The following is a 21581-nucleotide window of genomic DNA, read 5'->3' on the forward strand; positions in this document are numbered from 1 at the left end:
AGCCTTGTCTGCCCTGCACAACAGGACAAAACTAAACAGAAATTTAGTCTACTGTGTCTGGCCCAAATTCCTCACACCCACCGTGCTGGGTATTTACAGGTTACTACCACCAATGTAGAAATAGGTACTTTTCTCTGATCTCTATGACTGTCCGCAAAGTAATTTTAATCTCCGAGAGGAAAAAAAGTGCTAGATAAACACTATATTGAAAATAAAAAAAAAAATATTTAAAAATAGAGAGAAAGATATGTCATTTCCAGTCCAGGTATTATGGGAACCCCATGGAAAGTACAATAAATCATTTTTCTAGCTGCAAATGCCCTTAGGGAAAACCTTTGACAACCAGTTTCTTTAACATAGGAGATATTTTAATTATTTTCAGTAGTGTTGAACCAGCATTCAAGAAGGAGGAGAGCATGTTTTTAGGCTTTGATATTGACTTGTCCAATTAATTTACTAAATGTATGGCACTTGAACAGACCTGTGATGGATGTACAAATGACTGAGTGCCTCACTGCAGATTTGTAAAGCGGATGATTGATGTATCACATCATTTCGTTGAGTCATGGAACTGATTTATATGCTCTGTGCTATATAGACATTCTCTTTGTCAGTTGGGACCGTAAAAACCCCCACAGGCAATTGTCTGCTATTCAGTCTTTGCCATTCACTGAAATTACACATAATTTTAGCCTGTGCATTTGCAAACTGTGCTTTGCCATTTCCATTTGAAAACGCTTTTGTGTTAAACATTTTTTACTCGTCTAAATAAATATTATCCATAATAACCCTATATCAATCCATTACAAAACCATGAAAGTACGTACTGCATTTAGATTTAATCCCTGAAACAAAGCCTGTTCCCACCTCACTCGCATGTTGCTTTCACAGCTGATTCTCGCAGCTGCGGAGAGAAATCTGAGCAACAGAGAAATCTGAGATTGGTTTTCATCTTGCTAAAGCTATAGGATCTGCAATAAAATCACATTTGAGTCACTGGTCTTCAGATATACACATAATCAATTACCTAAAGTACGCCTATAGTCAGACACATAAGCCTTATGGGCGGAGATACGTATTCAAATGTACTCAATTCCAAATTCCATCAAAAACCCATTAGTGACACACTTATATCAATAACTAAAAGAGCTTTAGTGCAGTCAGCTAGAAACAACTATTTAGGAAATAGCTGTAAGCTATGCTGGTGAAAATGAGTTTTCCATTTGAGACTGTCAACTTGCAGGATTAAGCTACAACTTTGACTTGTGATGGTCCAGAAAATACAGACTTTCTGCAGCCAGAAGTTGCTGAATGCAGAGAAGTACAAAATACCTCCTTTACTGTCCTAATTGCTCATATTGAACCACTCGCTTCTCTAAAACTCTCTTTGGTTTTCAGATGGTGCTATAATACATATCTGGAGCAGAATACGATGACTGGGTTTACTTGTATATGAAAAAATAGTCAAACAGAAGCTATGGAGTTCCAGCGGCTGCGGATTCTCAAGCTAAATTACACATAGTATACAAATATTTCCTTTACTGATTTTAATATCTTTTTCCTTTGGATTATGTTGGAAGTATCCTTGTCAATACAACATGGAGCATTGAAAACAGGGCTGTCCGGCAGATTATGTCTCAGAGACAAATTGTCACTCTTATGAAAACAAGGTACAGTTTCCAAACTCAGTGAGCTAAACCCCCATCTTCCAGTCTTAGGGGGATCAGCAAAATATACTCTGAAATCTGGAGTAGCCAAGTGTAACGGCAAGAACATCCTACACATGAATATATTAAACTCCAGCTGTAAATAAGTTTGACTCTTCTGTTTTGACAGACTGTTCCAGATCCCTGTAACTCTTTTGATTAAAGTCTGCTTATAATGTTCAGTCTTTTATTCCATGGAGAGGAAGAGGGTCCAGAGAAGGGCCACCAAGATAATCAGAGGACTGGGAAGCTGTCATGTGAGAAAAGGCTGAGAGAACTGAGTTTGTTCAGCCTTGAGACAAGAAGGCTGAGGGGAGACCTTATCACCACATTCTGGTATTTAAAGGGTGGCTACAAAGAAGATGGAGACTCCCTTTTTACATGGAGTCACATGGAAAAGCCAAAGGGTAACAGGTACAAGTTACTCCAGAGGAGATTCCAGTTGGAGACAAAAATTTTTTTCACAATGTGAACAATCAGCCATTGGAGTAATCTCCCCAGGGAAGTGGTGGATTCCTGAACACTGGACACTTTAAAGATTCAGCTAGACAGGGTGCTGGGCCATCTTGTCTAGAATGTGCTTTTGCCAAGAAAGGTTGGACCAGATGATGCCTGAGGTCCCTTCCAACCTGGTATTCTATGATTCTATAAATATAGTTATTTTCCTGCTAGGAGCTTTTCCTGGTTACAAGAAGAGACAAAAGGGAAACCAAAACTCATTGAGATGATCTTCCTAAGTGTTTCCTGAATCACTGCATGGGGAGATTCCAGAACGCGCAAAGGTTTCTCACACCGAATGTCAGTCTGAGCTGTACGCTCATGGAACCACTGACTTCTTTGTCCTTTGCTCCTTGGCAATCTCTTCCCAAAGGATCCTACTTACCAGGGCCTCTACCAGCCACTTCAAAGTAGATCTCATTATATAGATGAAGGGAAAAAATGATACTGTTTGGCCTCCAAGGCCTTTCCCAGGCATTTGTTGCCCTGATATTGCTGGTCTGTCCTCACCCACTTTAGGTATATTTATTTCACATCCTTCCCCATGTGGGGCAGAAGAAAATTCCATGAATGAAGGGCTGTACTCCTCGAGGAATGGGTAAAGTGTCTGCTTTGTTGGGTGTGGGATTGACCTTCTGAGCTACCCTTCTGAGCTGAGGTCTTCAGTAAGCTACTCTCCGTGGCACCCAGGGCTGCCTTCTAGAATAATCACAGTTAATTTAAGACCCTGCAGCGTGTACTGAGTAGTTCTAATTATTCCATCAAAGTGCATTACCGTGTTTCTGTCTCTATCAAGTGTAATCTGCCATCAGGTTGTTAATTTACCTGGGTTTATTAGAGCCTCTCACAGTCCTCTCCAGATTTGATTTCACTGAACAATTCCGTTACCTGAACTTCCTTTTTCTCACCTACTTTACTTTTCCAAATTATGTTTTATTGCAGCACTTTTCACATATATTGGTTCCAGCATTAATTGTCCCATACTGAGCTTTCAGGATTTCCATTTCCTCTATTGTGTATGTGCATATGTTTGTGTATTAACTAGCACTTATCAGGGTGTAAATCACACAGTGCCTCATTGCCAATGCAGATCATTAAATATAGGAGGGCTTTTTATCCAAAATTTGTGAGAAAACCATCTTTCCCTAAAAAGCCCAATCAGATCTGTCACTGAACCCTTTCTTTATGGAGATGTAGTCAGATATTTCTTTTTCTCATTTCCACATTTTCCTAGTCCATTAAAAGGCATTTATTTTTATGATGCCTCTTTACACAACGTATTTCATCTGAGACATATTCTTACCCCATTTCAAATGCAGGTTTCTGGAAGTTGTATGTTATTTATCGGAGAGATTCGTTAAGTATACCTCTCTCAAATAATTGACTAACCTTTGTCTTGGGTACAGTTTTTTCAGCATTCCTCATTTCTGAAGCAAGACTTGAAAAATGTCATACAAGTGCTGATATCCGACTGAAATCAGACCTCTCCTATATATACACAGGAGCTTTAAATGGATTTTAACAGTAAAATAAATTCCTGGTATTGGTCTTATACCGTGATCCAAAAGGGTCTTTGAGAGTAATTAACTTCCAATAAACTGCAAAGGGCTTCTCCAAAAAGGTGGCAGCATTGAATTCCCTGCAGCCCTAAGAGAAAACGTCCCTGATAATCCTTCATAGAATCATAGAATCATCCAGGTTGGAAGAGACCCTTGGGATCATCGAGTCCAACCATCTACCCTACACTACAAAGTTCTTCCCTATATCATATCCCCCAACACCACATCTAAATGGCTCTTAAACACATCCAGGGATGGTGACTCAACCACCTCCCTGGGCAGCCTATTCACCATTCACTCCCTGGGCAGCCTATTCACACCAGGCATGGATGTACCCCGGCAGGTGGAGGAAGATAAGGCAATTCCCTCAGCAGCCTCCATCTCTTTTCCACCGCTAGCCCCACAGAAGTGGCCAGAGAGAGTGAAGACACTAATAAATTTGGGTATCTTATCAACGCTTACAAATATCTAAAGGGTGGGTGTCAAGTGGATGGGGTCAGGCTCTTCTCAGTGGTGCCCAGTGACAGGACAAGGGGCAACAGGCACAAACTGGAAAACATGAAGTTTCATCTAAACATGAGGAGGAACTTCTTTCCTGTGAGGGTGACAGAGCTCTGGATCAGGCTGCCCAGAGAGGGTGTGGAGTCTCCGTCTCTGGAGACATTCAAAACCCACCTGGATGGATTCCTGTGCAACCTGCTCTGGGTGACCCTGCTCTGGCAGGGGGTTGGACTAGATGATCTCCAGAGATCCCCTCCAACCCTGACCATTCAGTGATTCTGTGACCAAACCCCTTTGCCAGACCCACCATATTGCACCTTATGTGGGGACAGATCCCTCCAGGAGTTGATGGGATTGAGCACCCCACTCAGCCCCCCCCGAGTCCCCAGTCACGCAGCAGTGGCTGCACTGGACACACTGAGATGCTCCCGGCACTTTTAAGTCACGTTGCTCTAATGGGGGAAAACACATTAGTTTGCTCTTTCCCTCCTCTTCTCCCTTAGCTGGGGGCAGCGCGGGGTTTTTGTTGAGCTTTGGAAAGGAAAGACAGCTCTAAACATCCAGGGCTTTGGTCTAGTGGATAGAGATGTGTCCGTGGCGCTTCAGGACAAATGCCAGCTGAGAGACAGGGCAGCAGGAGCTTTTTTAGACAAAGAGGAAAGAACAGAACAAGCCTTGAACCTAGCTGTTGGCTTTGTTTGAGAGAAAAAACAACAAAAAAAAAAAGATATTTTGGGCTCGCTAACAAGGTCTGTTATCTTTTGCTTATTTAGAGAAAGGTCTGAAACAAGGGCATAGCAATACAGATATACAGATCATGCAGGGTATAAAGGATTTTTATGTGTGTGTGTACGTGAGTTTGATTTACCTCTAATAACCCGGCTTGGTAAACCCTCACCTAAGAGATTTAAATCACGCCTAATTTTCACCACGCTCCCCTCTCCCTATTTACTAGACTGCTAAGAAAGTCTAAAAGGTGGTTTGCCCGCTTTTCGAAACCACCTTATTTACACCATGTATTCATCGTGCGGCACGGCAATTTATATTTTGAAAGGAAATTTAACCCTCTTCATCAAGCCAGTGAGTTTTACGCAACCCGAAGTATGCAAGACAGACATGGAAAAGCGAGGAATGGTTATTGTAAATCATTACCCTGGCAGCGCTCCAAAGCCCTTAGGGCTTCAGCTGTTACACTGGTAAAGCAGATATAAGCTCCCATATAACTCATCCACACTGGTTACAAGAAAAACAATAATACACCTCTGTAAGTCAGTCATGTGAAAATTAGCATGGTTTTCTGGCAATGCTTGAAAATTATCTAGTCCACTGCGTACGATGCAGAAAAAATGCTGTAAAATACAGAGATAATACACTCTTATACAAATAATAGAGGAGACTTAGTAGAGGTTACATCAGTAATCATTTATAAACTCCAACTGACACATGCCTTAATAGAAAAGCCTGGGGAGGTGGAAATGGAAGCACATCGTAAGGAAAAAAACCATCTCGTTTAAAATATCTTCAGTTTCAATATATTCTTATTTACGTTGTCAGTTTTTAAAGACTCTACTACGTAATGGCCATCACAGTAAACAAGCAGTAATGATTTTTTTCCCTGGTTTTGTGTTGGAAATAAGAACAGGAATACAGACGTGTTCCCTTGGGTGATGTGGTTTAATCAGGTTGGTTTTTATAAGGCCTTTTTCAAACTGATCAGAATAGCCTGAAATGTGTCAGAGAAAGCTTGTTGCCTAGAATAAGCCTTTAATAATATTTCACAGCTGATTTCTTTTTGAATTAATTTGCCCTTGAGCCAAAGGACAGGATCAGTAGGACCCTGATATGTGTTGGTGTTGGGCATAGTACAAAGGAACTGTAATCCTTGTCCCAGTACCTGGCTGCAGCACCGAAAACCAGAAAAGGAAGAGTAATGGGGAAAAAGAGACAAGAATTAGTCAGTAGAGATAACTGGTGCACTCCAAGGTCCCTGCTGATTTAACAGAGACCACGTTCTCTTCTCCTTGAAATATAGACTGTCTCTGTTCAAGTTCATTGGTTCAAAGTGGAGGGAGTTATTTCACGTTTGTGCAGCTTGTGCCATTTGTAACCCCTGAACAGAATCTCACCCAGTGACTCTCTTTAAACCTGGAAAAGGTCAGGCACGGAGCTCCTTCAGCCTTCATTATTAAAAGCTTCCTGCCTGGTTTTACTGTAGAGAAAGAGGCAGTGACCTTACATTTAATCACATCAAAGGCTCTGTGCTTTAACTTACTTAAAAGACTCCTTATGCCGGATAGCTTTATCCAAGGAGTCCTTCGCCAGACAACGTTATTTTTAAAGCAGTGGGCAAAATATCCCTCTTGCTGCCGACTCCAGCTGCTGAGTAAGCAGCCTCTCTCCGCTGCCGGCAGTAATGAGACCGGGAGAGGGGTCTGGGGGAATCCGTGTTCAGCCAAATCTATCCCATATGCCTGTAAAACCTAATGGAAATCAGGCGTGAGGCCCTACAGCTGTACAGGAGCCCGTGTGATTTACGGCAAGGCAAAGGATTTTGCAGAATCCTCCGTATTCAGTGCTTTCTTTTTTTTAATGCTTCAGCCTGAGCAGAGTTAATCTTCTTAATGAAGTAAAATGGAGGAGTAATTAGCTCCTCTGCTTGTGCGTACCTTTCACCCAAAATGCCTTTGCTGGGTTTCTGAAGCACACAGGGCTTCCATTTTTACCTGCTGTTTGAATTTCCCTGTTTAAAAATGCAGCAGATGTAGCATGGAAAAATGTTTCTGCTGTGAGCTGTGTGCTAAGGCTCTGATAAACGCCTTGTCACATTTGCTCTGCTTTGTACTTGGAAAGATTCTTGTTTGTTCGCTTTTATGTTTCTACAACTCTCTCCTTTTTTTTCGTGTGTGAGTGTGCCATTTCCAGGCAGGGATGGTTCCGTCAGGGATGACGGGCTCTGAGCAAAACTTTCTGTTCCACTTTCGCCTTTTCTCCACGGGGATTAGGTGGAGCTGAAGAATGAATGAAAGGTCTAAAGTCTGCCTCAGAAAAGCACCTTCTTGACCATTTCATCTCGCTCTTTACACTTTTGCCACCTTCACACCGGTGTGCAGCTGCCCAGCGCTTCAAACAGGATGGTGGTGTCATTTATAACATACTGGCACAACTCGAGGCAAACCAGGGTTTTCCTTCCGCTTAAAACACCCACTGAATCATTCATCTCTTCCTTGGACAACTCCCTGAGCCAAATTCTTATTTCTAAAGAAAAAGCTAGATATGGGTTTAAGGGTGATGGAAGAAGCGTGGTCTTGCAATCGTGGGGCAGAAAGGAAAAAATTAACAAGTCCTGGTCCTTTTCATTGTCTTGGAAAGATAATGCCACCACTCCACACCTCAGTTTCTGTAAAACAGTGTTACTGCTAATCTGTTCAAATACTGTGAGATAACACCACAGCACTTCAGTGAAGAACCCTTTGTTTCTCGTGCTGTCCCTGGGTATCAAAGTTCAAGGTAGGAAGCAGAGTCCAGATGTGAACAACAGCCTGGATCAGCAGAGTTCTGGATTTCAGAAAATCCCCTCTCTCTGAGGCAAGCACAATTCTGCCCAGGTAGCCAAGAAGGCCAACAGCATCCTGGCCTGTATCAGGAACAGTGTGGCCAGCAGGACTAGGGAAGTGGTCATCCCCCTGTACTGGGCACTGGTGAGGTCCCACCTTGAGTGCTGTGTCCAGTTTTGGGCCCCTCACCACAAAAAAGACATTGAGGTGCTGGAGCGGGTCCAGAGAAGGGCAACGGAGCTGGTGAGGGGTCTGGAGCACAAGTCTTGTGAGGAGAGGCTGAGGGAGCTGGGGGTGTTCAGCCTGGAGAAAAGGAGGCTGAGGGGAGACCTTCTTGCTCTCTCCAACTCCCTGAAAGGAGGGTGTAGCCAGGGGGGGTCGGTCTCTTCTCCCAAGGAACAGGCGATAGGACAAGAGGAAATGGCCTCAAGTTGCACCAGGGGAGGTTTAGATTGGATATTAGGAAAAATTTTACACGGAAAGGGTTATTAAGCATTGGAACAGGCTGCCCAGGGAAGTGGTGGAGTCACCTTTCCTGGAGGCATTTAAAAGACAGGTAGACATAGTGCTTAGAGACATGGTTTAGTGATGGTTTTTGTCAGTGTTGCATTGATGGTTGGACTCAATGATCTAAAAGGTCCCTTCCAACCCAGACAATTCTATGATTCTATGAAACTGGTAAGTACAGACCCATTATCAGCGTGAAACATGTAAATAAAGTTTGGGGGGAGGAAAGAAGGGCTTACTTTGCTGCTTCTCTGGCTCTCCCAGGAGCAGGACTCAGCCTCCTGAGGAGCCATCCCTCGCTGAAAAGGGTGGTCACTCCGGCAGGTCTGGCACAGCGGAGGCTCCAACTCCGAATCCCCTGCAGGTAACTGCATCATGGTGGGCCCCGGGTATTTGATGCTGGCATGGGGGTGCTTTTCAACGCCGACCATCGGGCTCTTAATCCACCTTCGTACCTGCCGACACAGAAAGAGGTTATGGACTCTCCTTGCTTTATGGCAGCAGCTGAGATGGCGCAGGAGGGTTTCTGATGTGGATAAGGGCACAGATTGGGGAAAATAATCAGATACCATGTAGGGTCAATTTTCTATAGGAGAAAGCACTAGGCTTTCAGGGTGCGTGTGGACACACACCGTAGCCAGGCTCTTAAGCACATACTCCCAGTCTGGACCGATCAATTCCCCCTGTGGAGAGAAAGCAGACTGGTTTTGCAGGCATTCAGCTGTAATACTATAAGCTTTCTGCAGTCCTTTTCTAACAGCAGTATCTTCTGTTTCGTCTCTGACTTCATAGAATCATAGAACGGTTTGGGTTGGAAGGGATCTCAAAGGTCATCTAGTTCCAACCCCTCTGCCCTGGGCAGGGACACCTCCCACCAGACCAGGTTGCTCCAAGCCCCATCCAGCCTGGCCTTGAACACCTCCAGGGATGGGGCAGCCACAGCTTCTCTGGGCAACCTGTTCCAGAGTCTCACCACCCTCAGAGGAGAGAATTTCTTCCTAATATCTAATCTAAATCTCCCCTCTTTCCTGTCACTTATATTCAAGAATCAATTTCTCAAATTGACCTGCCCCAAATTTTGACCTTGACTCCTCAAATCTGCCTGCCCCTGCCTTCTCCTGGTCTCTTCAGCTCCCCGACCAGGACCTGGTGCACTAGGGCAGGAAGGACACTATTTACGAGCACAATACACCGCGCTCGTGGGGCACGATGCTGGCCTTGGCGTGCTTTGTTTGATCTTCCTTTCACTTTTGTGACTCTCTGTTTTCTGCCGTGTGAATCAAAAGTATTGGATTTTCTAACAGGGTTAAATGAAGAGTCAGGAACTTTTCCGAGCTCTTTTTCCGAGTAATTTTGTACTATGAAAGCAGAGACCAATATATGAGCTGTGCTACATTTGCACTCAATCTGATCAAAGGTCTCTCATTTGAATACAAAGGATAGATGGGGATGTATCGGGACATGTTTTACCAGCCCAGAGGGGGAAGGCTGAGACAGCCAGAGCTGACAGCCCCACCATCCTCCTATTGACAGCCTCTTTGCTCTGTGAGCTGAATCTCCCATCCATGAAGGGCAATGGCGCTTAGAGATATGGTATACTGATGGTTCTTGTCAGTGCTAGGTTGATGGTTGGACTTGATGATCTGAAAGGTCCCTTCCAACCTCAGCAATTCTATGATTCTATGATTCTGTGACTCACTCTGGAGTGCACAGCACTCGCCTCGCTCCGCTTCCACAGAGGAAGCCAGAAAAAGCACTTGGCTTCAGCATCTCCATGCTTCATTAGGAGATGATATTTGCCGTTAGAGGATGCTTTACATCAGGAAAATAAACATTTTACGTTACATTAGTCATGAGCACGATGCCAAGTGTTTGATTAACAGTGGAAGTCTATATCACAGCAACTGGTTACCAGGATCACATATGACAAACAAACAGAATGAAACGTATCTAACCAGCCTTCTGCCGGTGACTCCTCTGTGAGTGATGCACCCGCAATCTCCCTGCTGTGCTGACCTGCCGGAAATCTCAACGTTAGGAAAATTTCTCTTTCCTCTCTATGGAAACCAAGCAAATAGATGTCCTTCTGTGGGCAAGTGAGCCACTTCCCACCACATTCCCCATTTGCATTTTTCAGCAACACCAGTTCGGGTGGTTGGTATTAACCCCTACTTCCATGCTCTGGAGCATCCTTACCACATCAGCCCCCCTTTTGCTCACTGTAGCTCTTGGATGCGTGTCTGGCAGGTGCCATGTCTGCATGATTTTGCAACAAATTTTGCAGAATTCAAACTCAAGTGCGTAAAGTTTGGCAGAATCATTTTCCCAAGACATTAAAACCAATGTATTTTTTTTATTGAACTTCTCTGCTTTTGTAACTCCTAAATTCCCTACTAGTGCAGAGAGGTTGTTGGCTCACCGTTTTCCTTATCCAGACTTTTTTAGCTTCAGGTTGGTGGGTTTAAGTTGTAGGGGGAGGGGTTCTTTTTTTCAGATTTCATTTCAATAAACACATTTTGAAACTGATCTTTTGACTCTGGCAGATTTTAAGCGCTTTTATTTTTGCCAAGCATAATTGATTCTATGATTGTTAAGCACATCATTAAATATATTACTCTCCCCAAGTAAATTCACGGTTGTGTGTCTTGATCTAATTCCAGAACTTGGTATGTTGAAAAGAATAATTATGTTCCTGGTGAAAAAACCATGCTTCATTTTCCAGTGTAGTTTTATTACGGGAAGCGTACAATGTATTTAAACGTGATTCTGAGAGGAGTAAAGGACTATTCATTTTGCCCTTTTTAAGTTAGGCCTGGTGATCAGTTAAGTGTTTTCTGACCTGGTTCTTCCTTTGTTCCTTGACGTCCTGCATGTTCAGTCTCATCATTTAGGGTGCACACAGTGTGGAAAAGCATGGATGAAAGAAGAGCCAAGCTGACAGCAGAGAGGGCCTGGGCTGCAATGAGCTGCAGGTTCAGTTTTTCTTAAAAATTCAAGGGACATGGCACAACCTTTCGCTTGAGACTGCTTGGTCACATAGAGCATCAACTTAGGCAGAAATTCAAATGGAAATATGGGTCTGAGGTTTCAATGATGTTTGGTTTTATGCTTTCAAGTTCAGGGCATTTGCAGTGATGGAGTTAATCAATAATTTCTGTTGTAGCTTTACCTGTTGTTTCACTGCCTTGTGTTTCCACTGGCAGATCTCAAGCCTGTCTGTGTATTAAGAAGCATTCAAAATGTGACCTGGGTACTCCTGATACAGCAAAATCTGCCTATATCAAATGGATCTTCTAGCCGTACCTTTTAATGGCAATTAAATATACATTCTGCAGCATAGTGATCATAAATTAAAAATTACCCACTGGTGCTTTAGCTTCTGTGAATGGTAATGATGAGAGAAAGGAACAGGACATGCATTTTATGAAGCTCAAGTGCAGGTGGCATCTTCTGGCTCTCACATCAGCAAGCTGCCCCTGAGTTCAGGGTGAATCCTAAACAATTTTTCTTACTACTCTTTATTTGAGGCTGAGTCAGTTTTAGCTCAAGTACACACCTTTTTCTCTGAATGACTTCTTGCTGCTTAAAAATGTTGGATTAAACTGATGTTTTCACATTATATGTGCATATTATTTATATGTTACAGCCTGTACTGAAAGATGAAAAAGAAGTACAATTAGGGACATCGAGCTGATTGTATTGCTGTTCTGTTTAATGCAACAGGGTCTGGGGGATGCGAAGGTGGGGAAATTTCAGGAGCATCCAGCTTTGAGATTGAACGGACTAGCAGGATATTTTTTTCTTAAATGGTTGGAACCGGTTCAAATAGGGTAGCACGTGTGCTGTTCAAATGCGCTGGAAGAGAAAAGGATTAAAACAGTTCTAGTTTTCTTTCATTGGAGCAGGCAAAGTTCAGGTTCATATACATCCAGCCGTGTCTGCTCAGCCCGTGCTGACTCAGCGAAATGCACATAACATTTCAATAAACTTGACTGAGTCACTCTGAAAAGTAATATATGATCTACAAACGTCAATAGAAACCCGAGTGCTGCATAGCTAAGCCCAGGGAAGCTGTTTTTCTTACTTTCTGAAGCCTTCGCCTGTGATGGAGGCGCTGAGCCGGGGCTCTGTGCCGCTTGCCCGCTTGCCCAGACCTGCCTGGTGGCCGCTCGAGGAGAGCCCGGCAGGGGCTGGCACTGTCCGTGGGTGCCAAGGTGCTACCTGCTTGTTATTCTCTAGAACTTGCCTACACGGCTGCGTTCCTGTCCACTGGCCCAAGCATGAATTAGGTAAATCCACAGTCAAGCCTTGTGTGGACAGCTTGGCTTGAAATTAAGATGGACTTAATTCATTCTGCTTCATTTGCCTACGTTAAAAATTCAGGTTTTAGTCTGAATTGAAAGGTCCATGAGGACTTTAATGACATTTAACTAATCTCGTCTAATTCCACATCTTCAGCTAATTCAGACTCATGTCCCTCTGCAGACAAACACTGCATTTGCCTTTCAAAATTCATAGATAACGCAGAGTAACATGCACAGAAGAGTGTGGTAATTGTCACCAATACCCTGAGCGGGAAATGAAATGATTCACCACTGACTTTCAGCATGTATCCCCATCCAAAAGCCTTGAAAATATTGATTTGAAACTGGAAGTATGAATTGGCAGCACCTTCGTGGCAGCAAAGCCAAGAGCGAACTTCTGAAGAAAAACAACTTCCCTGGGCTTAGCTCTGCAGGTCTCTGGTTTCTATTGACATTTGTAGGTTACATATTACTTTTCAGAGTGACTCAGTTAAATTTATTGAAATGCTATGTGTATATATTAGTCACTGAATTGTAAGTCTACACTATAGGTTTTTGTCTAGCTTTAACCTTAATAGACTTCAAAGATTTTTGCGTATTTAATATTTACATTTATACGAGGCGAGTGCCTTAGATCTATAGCTCTGTTTGACTTGGGCTACTTTAAATGTCACTAAAAATTTCAAAGTTCAAAGCTTCATTGCTTTTGAATGAACTTCCACTAAAAAACTCTCACACTGAATTGCACAAAAAAAAAAAAAAAAACCAGACCACAACCTATTTTGAAGAAGATTCTCACAGTTTTCTCCCTGACTGACAAAAACAGATTAAAAGGAGCAGATGACAGTTTGTTATTTAGGGGACTGTATGATGCTCAAATACCACAATGCTAGGTGCGATGTAAGGAGTATTTGATTATTAAAATACCCTTTTTTATTATTATTTTATTTATTCTTACCATGATATCCATTTACCAGTAAATAAATGAGAAGCTGCTCCGAGCTGCAGGAAGCAATTCTGCTCTGAACTGCTTCTGAAGATTTCTGTACTTTCATTCCCAAGAGTGGCTTTTCAAACTCCCCATGCAACTTCACCCACCATTACAGAATCACAGAATCACATGGGGTTGGAAGGGACCTCTGGGGATCATCTAGTCCAACCGCCCTACCAAAGCAGGTCCACCCAGAGCAGGTTGCACAGGAACTTGTCCAGGCGGGTTTGGAATGTCTCCAGAGAAGGAGACTCCACCACCCCCCTGGGCAGCCTGTTCCAGTGTTCTGCCACCCTCAAAGTGAAGAAGTTCCTCCTCTTGTTCAGGTGGAACTTCTTATATTCAAGTTTGTGCCCATTTCCTCTTGTCCTATCCCTGGGCACCACTGAAAAAAAGACTGGCCCCCTCCTCTTGACACCCACCCTTTGAGTATTTATAAGCATTGATCAGATCCCCCCTCAGTCTTCTCTTCTCCAGACTAAAAAGACCCAAGTCCCTCAGCCTCTCCTCATAAGAGAGATGCTCCAGGCCCCTCATCATCTTTGTAGCCCTCTGCTGTACCCTCTCAAGCAGTTCCCTGTCCTTCTTGAACTGGGGAGCCCAGAACTGGACCCAGTGCTCCAGATGGGGCCTCCCCAGGGCAGAGCAGAGGGGGAGGATAACCTCCCTTGACCTGCTGGTCACACTCTTCCTGATGCACCCCAGGATGCCATTGACCTTCTTGGCCACAAGGGCACATTGCTGGCTCATGGTCATCCTATTGTCCACCAGGACTCCCAGGTCTCTGTCCTCAGAGCTGCTCTCCAGCAGGTCAGCCCCCAACCTGTACTGGTGCAGGGGGTTATTTCTCCCCAGGTGCAGCACCCTACACTTGCCTTTATTGATTATTACAGGGTATAAACAGCAGACTCTTTAAGTCTGTCTGAAATAACCCAAATCAGACTGAGAAGAACAGAAAGAGCTCCCAGTTTCCCTTGCTCCATCACAACTATGGTTTCTTTATGCCTTTTTTTCATCAACAACTCATATCCGCTAGAAATTGCTTCCACCACACGCTTGTTGTGGAGCAGTTTCTGGTTAAGCTATAAGTGCCTTTATGAGATTCACTGTTCCTACACTAATTCTTTGAAGGTATAACCTCACAGGCCTTTGCAGATGGATGTGACAAATGCAGTCAACGTCACACTCACAGACCTTCACGGCCAGGAATAAACTTCAGTGTACCTCTCCACCCTGTCACCTTTTAGGATTGTTTTGTGCTTCTGGTTTTCTTGGACCACCAAAGGACCTTGGCAGCCAGTCAAAGCTGTTTGGCATTTCTTCCATTTCTTGCAATGACCACCAACAAAATTGATGACAATTTTCCCCATTCTTTCCAGATAAGCAAGTTCAAAGAACTGTTGTCCACCCTTCTAGTAAGTAGCCGTCTGTCACTAATCTTAAACTGAACTGAAATGTGTCTGTTCTTGGAGAATAGCTTTAAATACCCTCTTCCCAAGCATGGCCTATAATATTGCTGAAAGATCTACAAGTATTTTTTTTTTTTAAAAAGGCTCTTTATTTTCCGACTCTTGTTTGCTCTAGTTTCTTTGTTTGCTTTACTTTCTAAAAACATGATATCCAACAGTGATAATCACTCAGACTAGAAAATTGCCAGATGTGATTAAATGAGATTTGCCAAGTTCCAGGGGTTTTTTCCATTCCTGGCTTTTCCTCTTATGTAATAGCAAACAGATACGGCTTTTAATTTCATATGGCTCAGTTGTCAATGGCATCAGTCGACTCAGCACATTTTATACTTTAATCAGGTGTTCCTAAGCCAGTCCCCAGCACTGTAATCATGAGCAATATTTTCCGTGAGAGAAACACCAGCCTGTTCTCTGGGGCCACCACCGATGCAGATGTGGCTCTTGCCGGAGGGAAGCAGGTGCCGATGACGCTGGTGGCCCTTGTTGAGGTGTCCTCCCTGGCTTCGGAGACTCTGGAAAACCCTGTGTTTCTCGGGACACCGAGTTAGTATGCTGGCTTTCTACCTGAAGGCTTGGCTCTCAAGAGCGCTGAAAGCACTGGAAAAGAAAAAGCACCTTATGCAGGGACCTAATGTCTTGCAGGATTAGGCCCTTTTTGGATGTGAGAGTCACTTTACTGCACTAAGTCCAAGTCCCTGGTGCACACTGCTAATTTAGCAATATAGTGTGAACATACACATTCTGGAGCAGTAAATATTAATGTGTGAGAAGGAGGGCGTAGGTTTGTAGATGAATGTGATAGGCCATTAGATATCTAGAATTTCAAACATTTGCTGAGGACTGAGGCAGACTGAATGCTGGAATGGCTTGAGGGGAGCTGTGAAGGTCTGCTTGGAGGCCCAGTATTATCAGCCAGTTCTCAGTGAAACATCACACCCGTCAGCACGGCAGTATCACATTTAACCTGACAGTCTGTGCAACCATATGCTCTGTACGGCAGCATTTTCTTCCTCCGAAACTTTGGGCAGGCTGCTTTTCCCCTATTTTTGCAAGGGATTGGAATAAAGCTCTCTGTGTGCTTGAACTCTTCTGGAGTTAAATTTCCGTTCTTCATGGATGTTCCTGTTTGCCCTCAGTTCATGGGTTTTTATGGCTCTGAGTCAACTTCTATTTACTCTACATGTTGCATTGCAGAGTCTCTGGATATTCATTTCCCTACCAGACAGTATCAAATGCCTCGACTGTGATCTAGGTCAGTGCGTGTGTGTGCATGTGTTTCAGTTCTGCCTCCCAGTGATATCAAATGTGCTTTTCTCCTTCTCCGGTTGCAGTTCATTCGATCCCTTCTTTCCTTTTCCTGGCTTTATCTAATTGCACCTCGGACCGGGATTTGAATTTTCATCCATTATGTAGACCCTCTGTGGACACGGAGCTCTTGGAATCATCTCCCCGAAGCCTTAAGGGCGACTGTCAGGAAACCTATTTAAATTACAATTAGGGAGATTACAGAATGAAAAGCTCCCTTGTTCATACTGTATACAGTCATCTACTTAAACGGAAAGTGGTAAATGAGAGGCAGGCTGATTACTGCTCGGACTGAGATATATCACTACTCTCTAGCTGGCTTCGACATTTAATTTGTCATGTCCCATGGGAAATGCAGCACAGCAAAAGAATCACTTTGTCAAATCACCTCAAGCTATTTTTTTTCCCCTCCAGAGCCCTGAGACACATCACTTTCTTGATTAATAATCACATTTTATTTTAAAAAGGGAAAGTGAAGGGCAACTCTCTGCATAGTCATCATTTGCTGCTTTCTCTGCAAGCCAGGAAGCTGCTCCCTAAAAAGCAGCTGTTGTTGCCCAGCTGGGCCTGGATGAACATGGCCTGGATTCATGGAGAGTTCTGTCCTCCAAGTGTCCCAGGAAAAAGGTGACCTGCGTGAGAGGAAGATCCAGGGAATCACGGAATCACAGAATCACAGAATGGTCAGGGTTGGAAGGGACTTCTGGAGATCATCTAGTCCAACCCCCTGCCAGAGCAGGGACACCCAGAGCAGGTTGCACAGGAATCCATCCAGGTGGGTTTTGAATGTCTCCAGAGACAGAGACTCTACCACCTCTCTGGGCATCTTTTTCCAGGGCTCTGCCATCCTCACAGGAAAGAAGTTCCTCCTCCTCATGTTGAGATGGAACTTCCCATGTTTCAGCTTGTGTCCATTTCCTCTTGTCCTGTCACTGGGCACCACTGAAAAGAGCCTGACCCCATCCTCTTGAATCCTGCCCTTTAGATATTTGTAAACATTGATGAGCTCCCCCCTCAGTCTTCTCTTCTCCAGGCTGAACAGCCCCAGGTCTCTCAGCCTTTCCTCATCAGAGGTGCTCCAGTCCCTTGATCATCTTTGTAGCCTCCGCTGGACTCTTTCTAGTAGTCCCCTGTCCTTCTTGAACTGGGGAGCCCAGAACTGGACACAGGACTCCAGATGTGGCCTTACCAGGGCAGAGCAGAGGAAGAGGAGGACCTCCTTCAACCTGCTGGCCACACTCTTTTTAATCCACCCCAGGAGACCATTGGAAGGGCGAATCAGGCACAGCTCGGGGTGAAGGGGTGCAGGGAATGACAATGTTCTTCAAGCCAGGGGAATGCAGCTCCTGCTGCCACATCTCTTCTCAGGTTCCTGGTATTGTGGTCAGCATCTCAGGGTGTTTGTCATCCTTTTTAATAAGCACTTTATTGCTAAACACACACACATACACACTCTCTCTCTCTTTCCCATACCAAAGTATTTAACTTGCCATAACAGCATCTGGCAGAAATCAAATGCATCTAAGAAGAAACATAGTAAATGTTTCTATATTTGTTGTTGTCACCAGTTGCAGTGTTAACACTTCAAGTAAATAAGGCAGATTTTTATGATTTTAAGGGTGAATGACAAGTCTCCAGGCCACAGCAGCAAGTCAGCAAAGGCAAGATTCTTAAAAAAATATGTCAGCGTGTGACTGCAGTCAGGCACCCATCCCAAAAGATGATGGGTACCAAAATGACTTGAATTTGGAATCCTATAAGCACATGTTTAAATATTGCTGCTGAACCGGTTGCATCCAAGTAAGTCATGAAGAGCAGCAGAAAACTTAGGCACACCAGTAATGTCAATAGTGAGGGTTGATGAGCACACAGACAACTGCCTGGCTGATTTTCCTGTTCCACTCACTGGAAAAGCTTTAGACAACTCTAATGGTGCAGCAGAAACTCTGTAAAAACCACGTCTCACATTGATAGCTAAATTAGCTTTTGCTGTGTCCTCTTATCGACCAGCTGATTTGTTTGAAATGTGGTACACAAAAAAATCCAAACAACTGAACAGGCACCACTTAAGGTTTTCCTCTCTTCCTTCCTCCCGTGTTGTCCTTGATAACAATGGTTAGTCTCATGGGATTCTTTTCTCTGTGAATAAATAAATAACTGATGTGTTGGAATCAGGTAAGAGCTCTTGGATCAATTGTAAGTGCTGATGGCACTTGTTTCTGCAGGAGATGAGACAATAGACTCATTGTCCACGGTGGTGTATAAACACCCTCTCTCTGCGTATTATGTCAAAGAGGAAAACAAAACAAAATGGGGTTTATTGTGTATGTGCAAGTCTAATCTTTCCAGGCTACCAAGTTAAAAATGCTTTTCATCTAGGTCAAATAAAAACAACACGAACAATACAATGCCAAATCCTATCCAAATAATCCAAGGCTGCTTGCTCCTGCCTTTTCTTCTCTGTTCTCTATTTTATGTGAGCAAAGCTAATTGTCAGTAAACCTAGGCAACGTTTATTTTAACTCCTGCTCCGATAAACACCACATCCCACGTCTATCAGTCAAAGCCTCAAAGCAGTCTGCAGGGTACTGTGGGCATCTGAGCCGGCGACAGCTGGACACGTTGGGATGTGGACGGGCTGCAAAGGCAGCTGAATGAAAAATAGCCCAAGCAAAACAAAGATATCTCGCTGTACTTTTCCTCCCTTCCAGTTTTTCTGATGCAATAATGATTTTGCATCCCTCAGTAGGTCTGAGCTGAAATATCGCAGCGTTATAAAGCTTTACTGCAGAACAAGAATAATGGCTGCAGTGGCAGAGCACAACAGATGCTGGATACGGCACCAAGTCCCATCCAGTTCAGTCATCCTCAGCTGCTCAGTCAAAGGCTTCACACTGTTCAAAGCAGCGAAGCACACTTTGTGTGGCCTAAAACGAGTAACTTTTCCTACTTTAAGCCCGGTATTGCACTTCACTAATCTCCTTTTGATTTGGCAGAAGGTGACCAGAAAGATGGGGCTTTGAGCAACCTGGTCTAGTGGGAGGTGTCCCTGCCCATGGCAGGGTGGTTGGAAGTGGATGAACTTTAAGGTCCCTTCCAGCTCTAACCATTCTACGATTCTATGATTCTATGACCCTTGTAATTTGTTATATAGTATTACATACCATCTTAGTTTTTTATGTATCTTTAAGGGACCCAGCAGCTGATTTAGGGTGCCTGGTCCTTCTGTCCCCGAGAGACAGACGTACCAAAGCATTCACAGAGCTGTGAGACGGACCATACACCTCAGAAAACTGCAATTCTCCTGGAGTGAGAGATTGGGAAAATTTTTTACGCTGAAAGGGCTATTAAGCATTGGAACAGGCTGCCCAGGGAAGTGGTGGAGTACCATCCCTGGAGGTATTTAAAAGATGGGTATGCGTAGTGCTTAGAGTTATGGTTAAGTGATGGTCTTGGTCAGTGTTGGGTGGATGGTTTGGATTCGATGATCTGAAAGGTTCCTTCCAATCTCAGCAATTCGATGATTCCATGTTTCTATGACAGTGTTTTTTCACGGGTCAGCTCCTTTGCAAGGCAAGGCTGGGCTGGGACCTGGCAACGGGGACTTCAGCAGCCCATGCGGTCCCATGTGCAGTGTGGCCTGGCAGGGCCATGGGGTGGTGGCAGAGCCTGGGTCAGGAGCCTCACTTGATCACTCAGGAGCTCTGGGGTGGCCCTCTCACCTAGCAGAGCTCTGGGTAACACAGATGAGGGAAATACCTTTGTTCTTCCATTCCCGAGTCAAAGGAGATGTGTTTGCTCAAAGGCACGTCTTCCAGGAGAAGATCCACCATTTCTCTTCCTAGTTTTTTCTCCTGGGAAATTTGCCTTTGCTGTTGAGTTGCTAAGAATACTGTTTGAGGAGAAACAAGAAGTCCTGGCCACTCTAATTAGCCATTTTTAAATGGCATCCCAGCTGAGACAGGTGTGGAGGCACTGATACATTGAAAGATTATGTTATTCTGAAAAATTATATCTTAAACAACCATATTCAGTGGGGATTTAACCTAAGAGAAGATTTTATAATTCAAGTGTTTTGACAAATTAATCCAGTGCCGAATGTGACCAGTTCTTTTAAGATCTTTCATTGATTTTTCTTCTTAAATTTTTCCCAGCAAGGATGGTAAAAATGAACTTATGAGGAGCGGCATCATTTGATACATATGCTGTCACTGCAGGAAAACATACGGTCCTGAATAATTTGAAAAGAAAACATACATCTTCCTGTAGCAATTGCAGAGAGTGAAAGTAAAACTCCTTAATCCAAGAGACTCTTATGAGGTTAACATTTGTTGGTTAATGATTCAGAAGTTTCTCTGCATGATATTCTCTTACGATATGTCATGAAATCTATCTCATTCTAACTGGAAGGTGGACCTAACATTTATGGCATTTCCTGCTCCCAAAGCTGCAAGTAACATTTATTTATAGTCCCATGAGGAGAAGACTATTATTTTCTAGTTACATTTCAGTCTGCTCTTGAAATTTGTTTGAATTTTTACCAAGCTTCTCCTCACTCTGGGGAGACTGGATGCCTCATTCACTTGAGGAATAGGTTGTAGAGTCCCCCTTGGAGAGTGGGAAATGACTCAATGCTTCAAAAACAAAACAGCAAACACAAGATGAACTAACTAATGTGAAACCCCATCCCACTGCAATTTCATCACCTATAAAAGTGCAGCTGTTTCAATTCATGAAACCAGGCAATTTCACCTGCACCTGTCAAACCTGCCCAGCATTTCAATAAGTTTTTCCACGTGTTGGTTTTGCTCGTGTTTTAACAGAGCTCGAGAAATATGGTCTCAAAAAGGACCAAGTACAGAGAAAAAGTAGAGTTAATCAGAGTAAAGCCACGTTTTCAAACTGCCAGTCATAAACAGTCATTCAGATGTATAAAAGAAATAAAAGTTCTGCAGCGGAAAATGTAGTAACAGATGCAAACCAGACACACTGGAGAAGTATGGAAACAAGGGGGGCTTTCTTTCTGCCATTTACATTATTCCCCTTCTTAGCTTAGTATTTTTTCAGGGGCATGCTCACACACTCAAGAAATATATTGCCCAGCACTTTTTCGTGGTCTGCATGTTATTGCAAGACGACAGCAATAAAAATCTCTGTTTTAGAAATACAAGCTGAAGCGTAAGTCAC

General features: G+C 43.6%; 1 protein-coding gene across 1 annotated transcript in view; it reads right to left on the bottom strand.

The window, feature by feature from the left end:
* The window catches only part of SGK1 (serum/glucocorticoid regulated kinase 1), an 87611-nt gene that overhangs the window by 50528 nt on the left and 15502 nt on the right, over nucleotides 1–21581 (bottom strand). The window contains exon 2 of the mRNA XM_074144428.1: nucleotides 8565–8780. Coding sequence (XP_074000529.1) covers nucleotides 8565–8780 — 216 coding nt within the window. The remainder of the gene's footprint in view (nucleotides 1–8564; nucleotides 8781–21581) is intronic.

Source organism: Numenius arquata, chromosome 2 (genome assembly GCF_964106895.1).
Source record: "Numenius arquata chromosome 2, bNumArq3.hap1.1, whole genome shotgun sequence".
NCBI classification, from domain to species: domain Eukaryota; kingdom Metazoa; phylum Chordata; class Aves; order Charadriiformes; family Scolopacidae; genus Numenius; species Numenius arquata.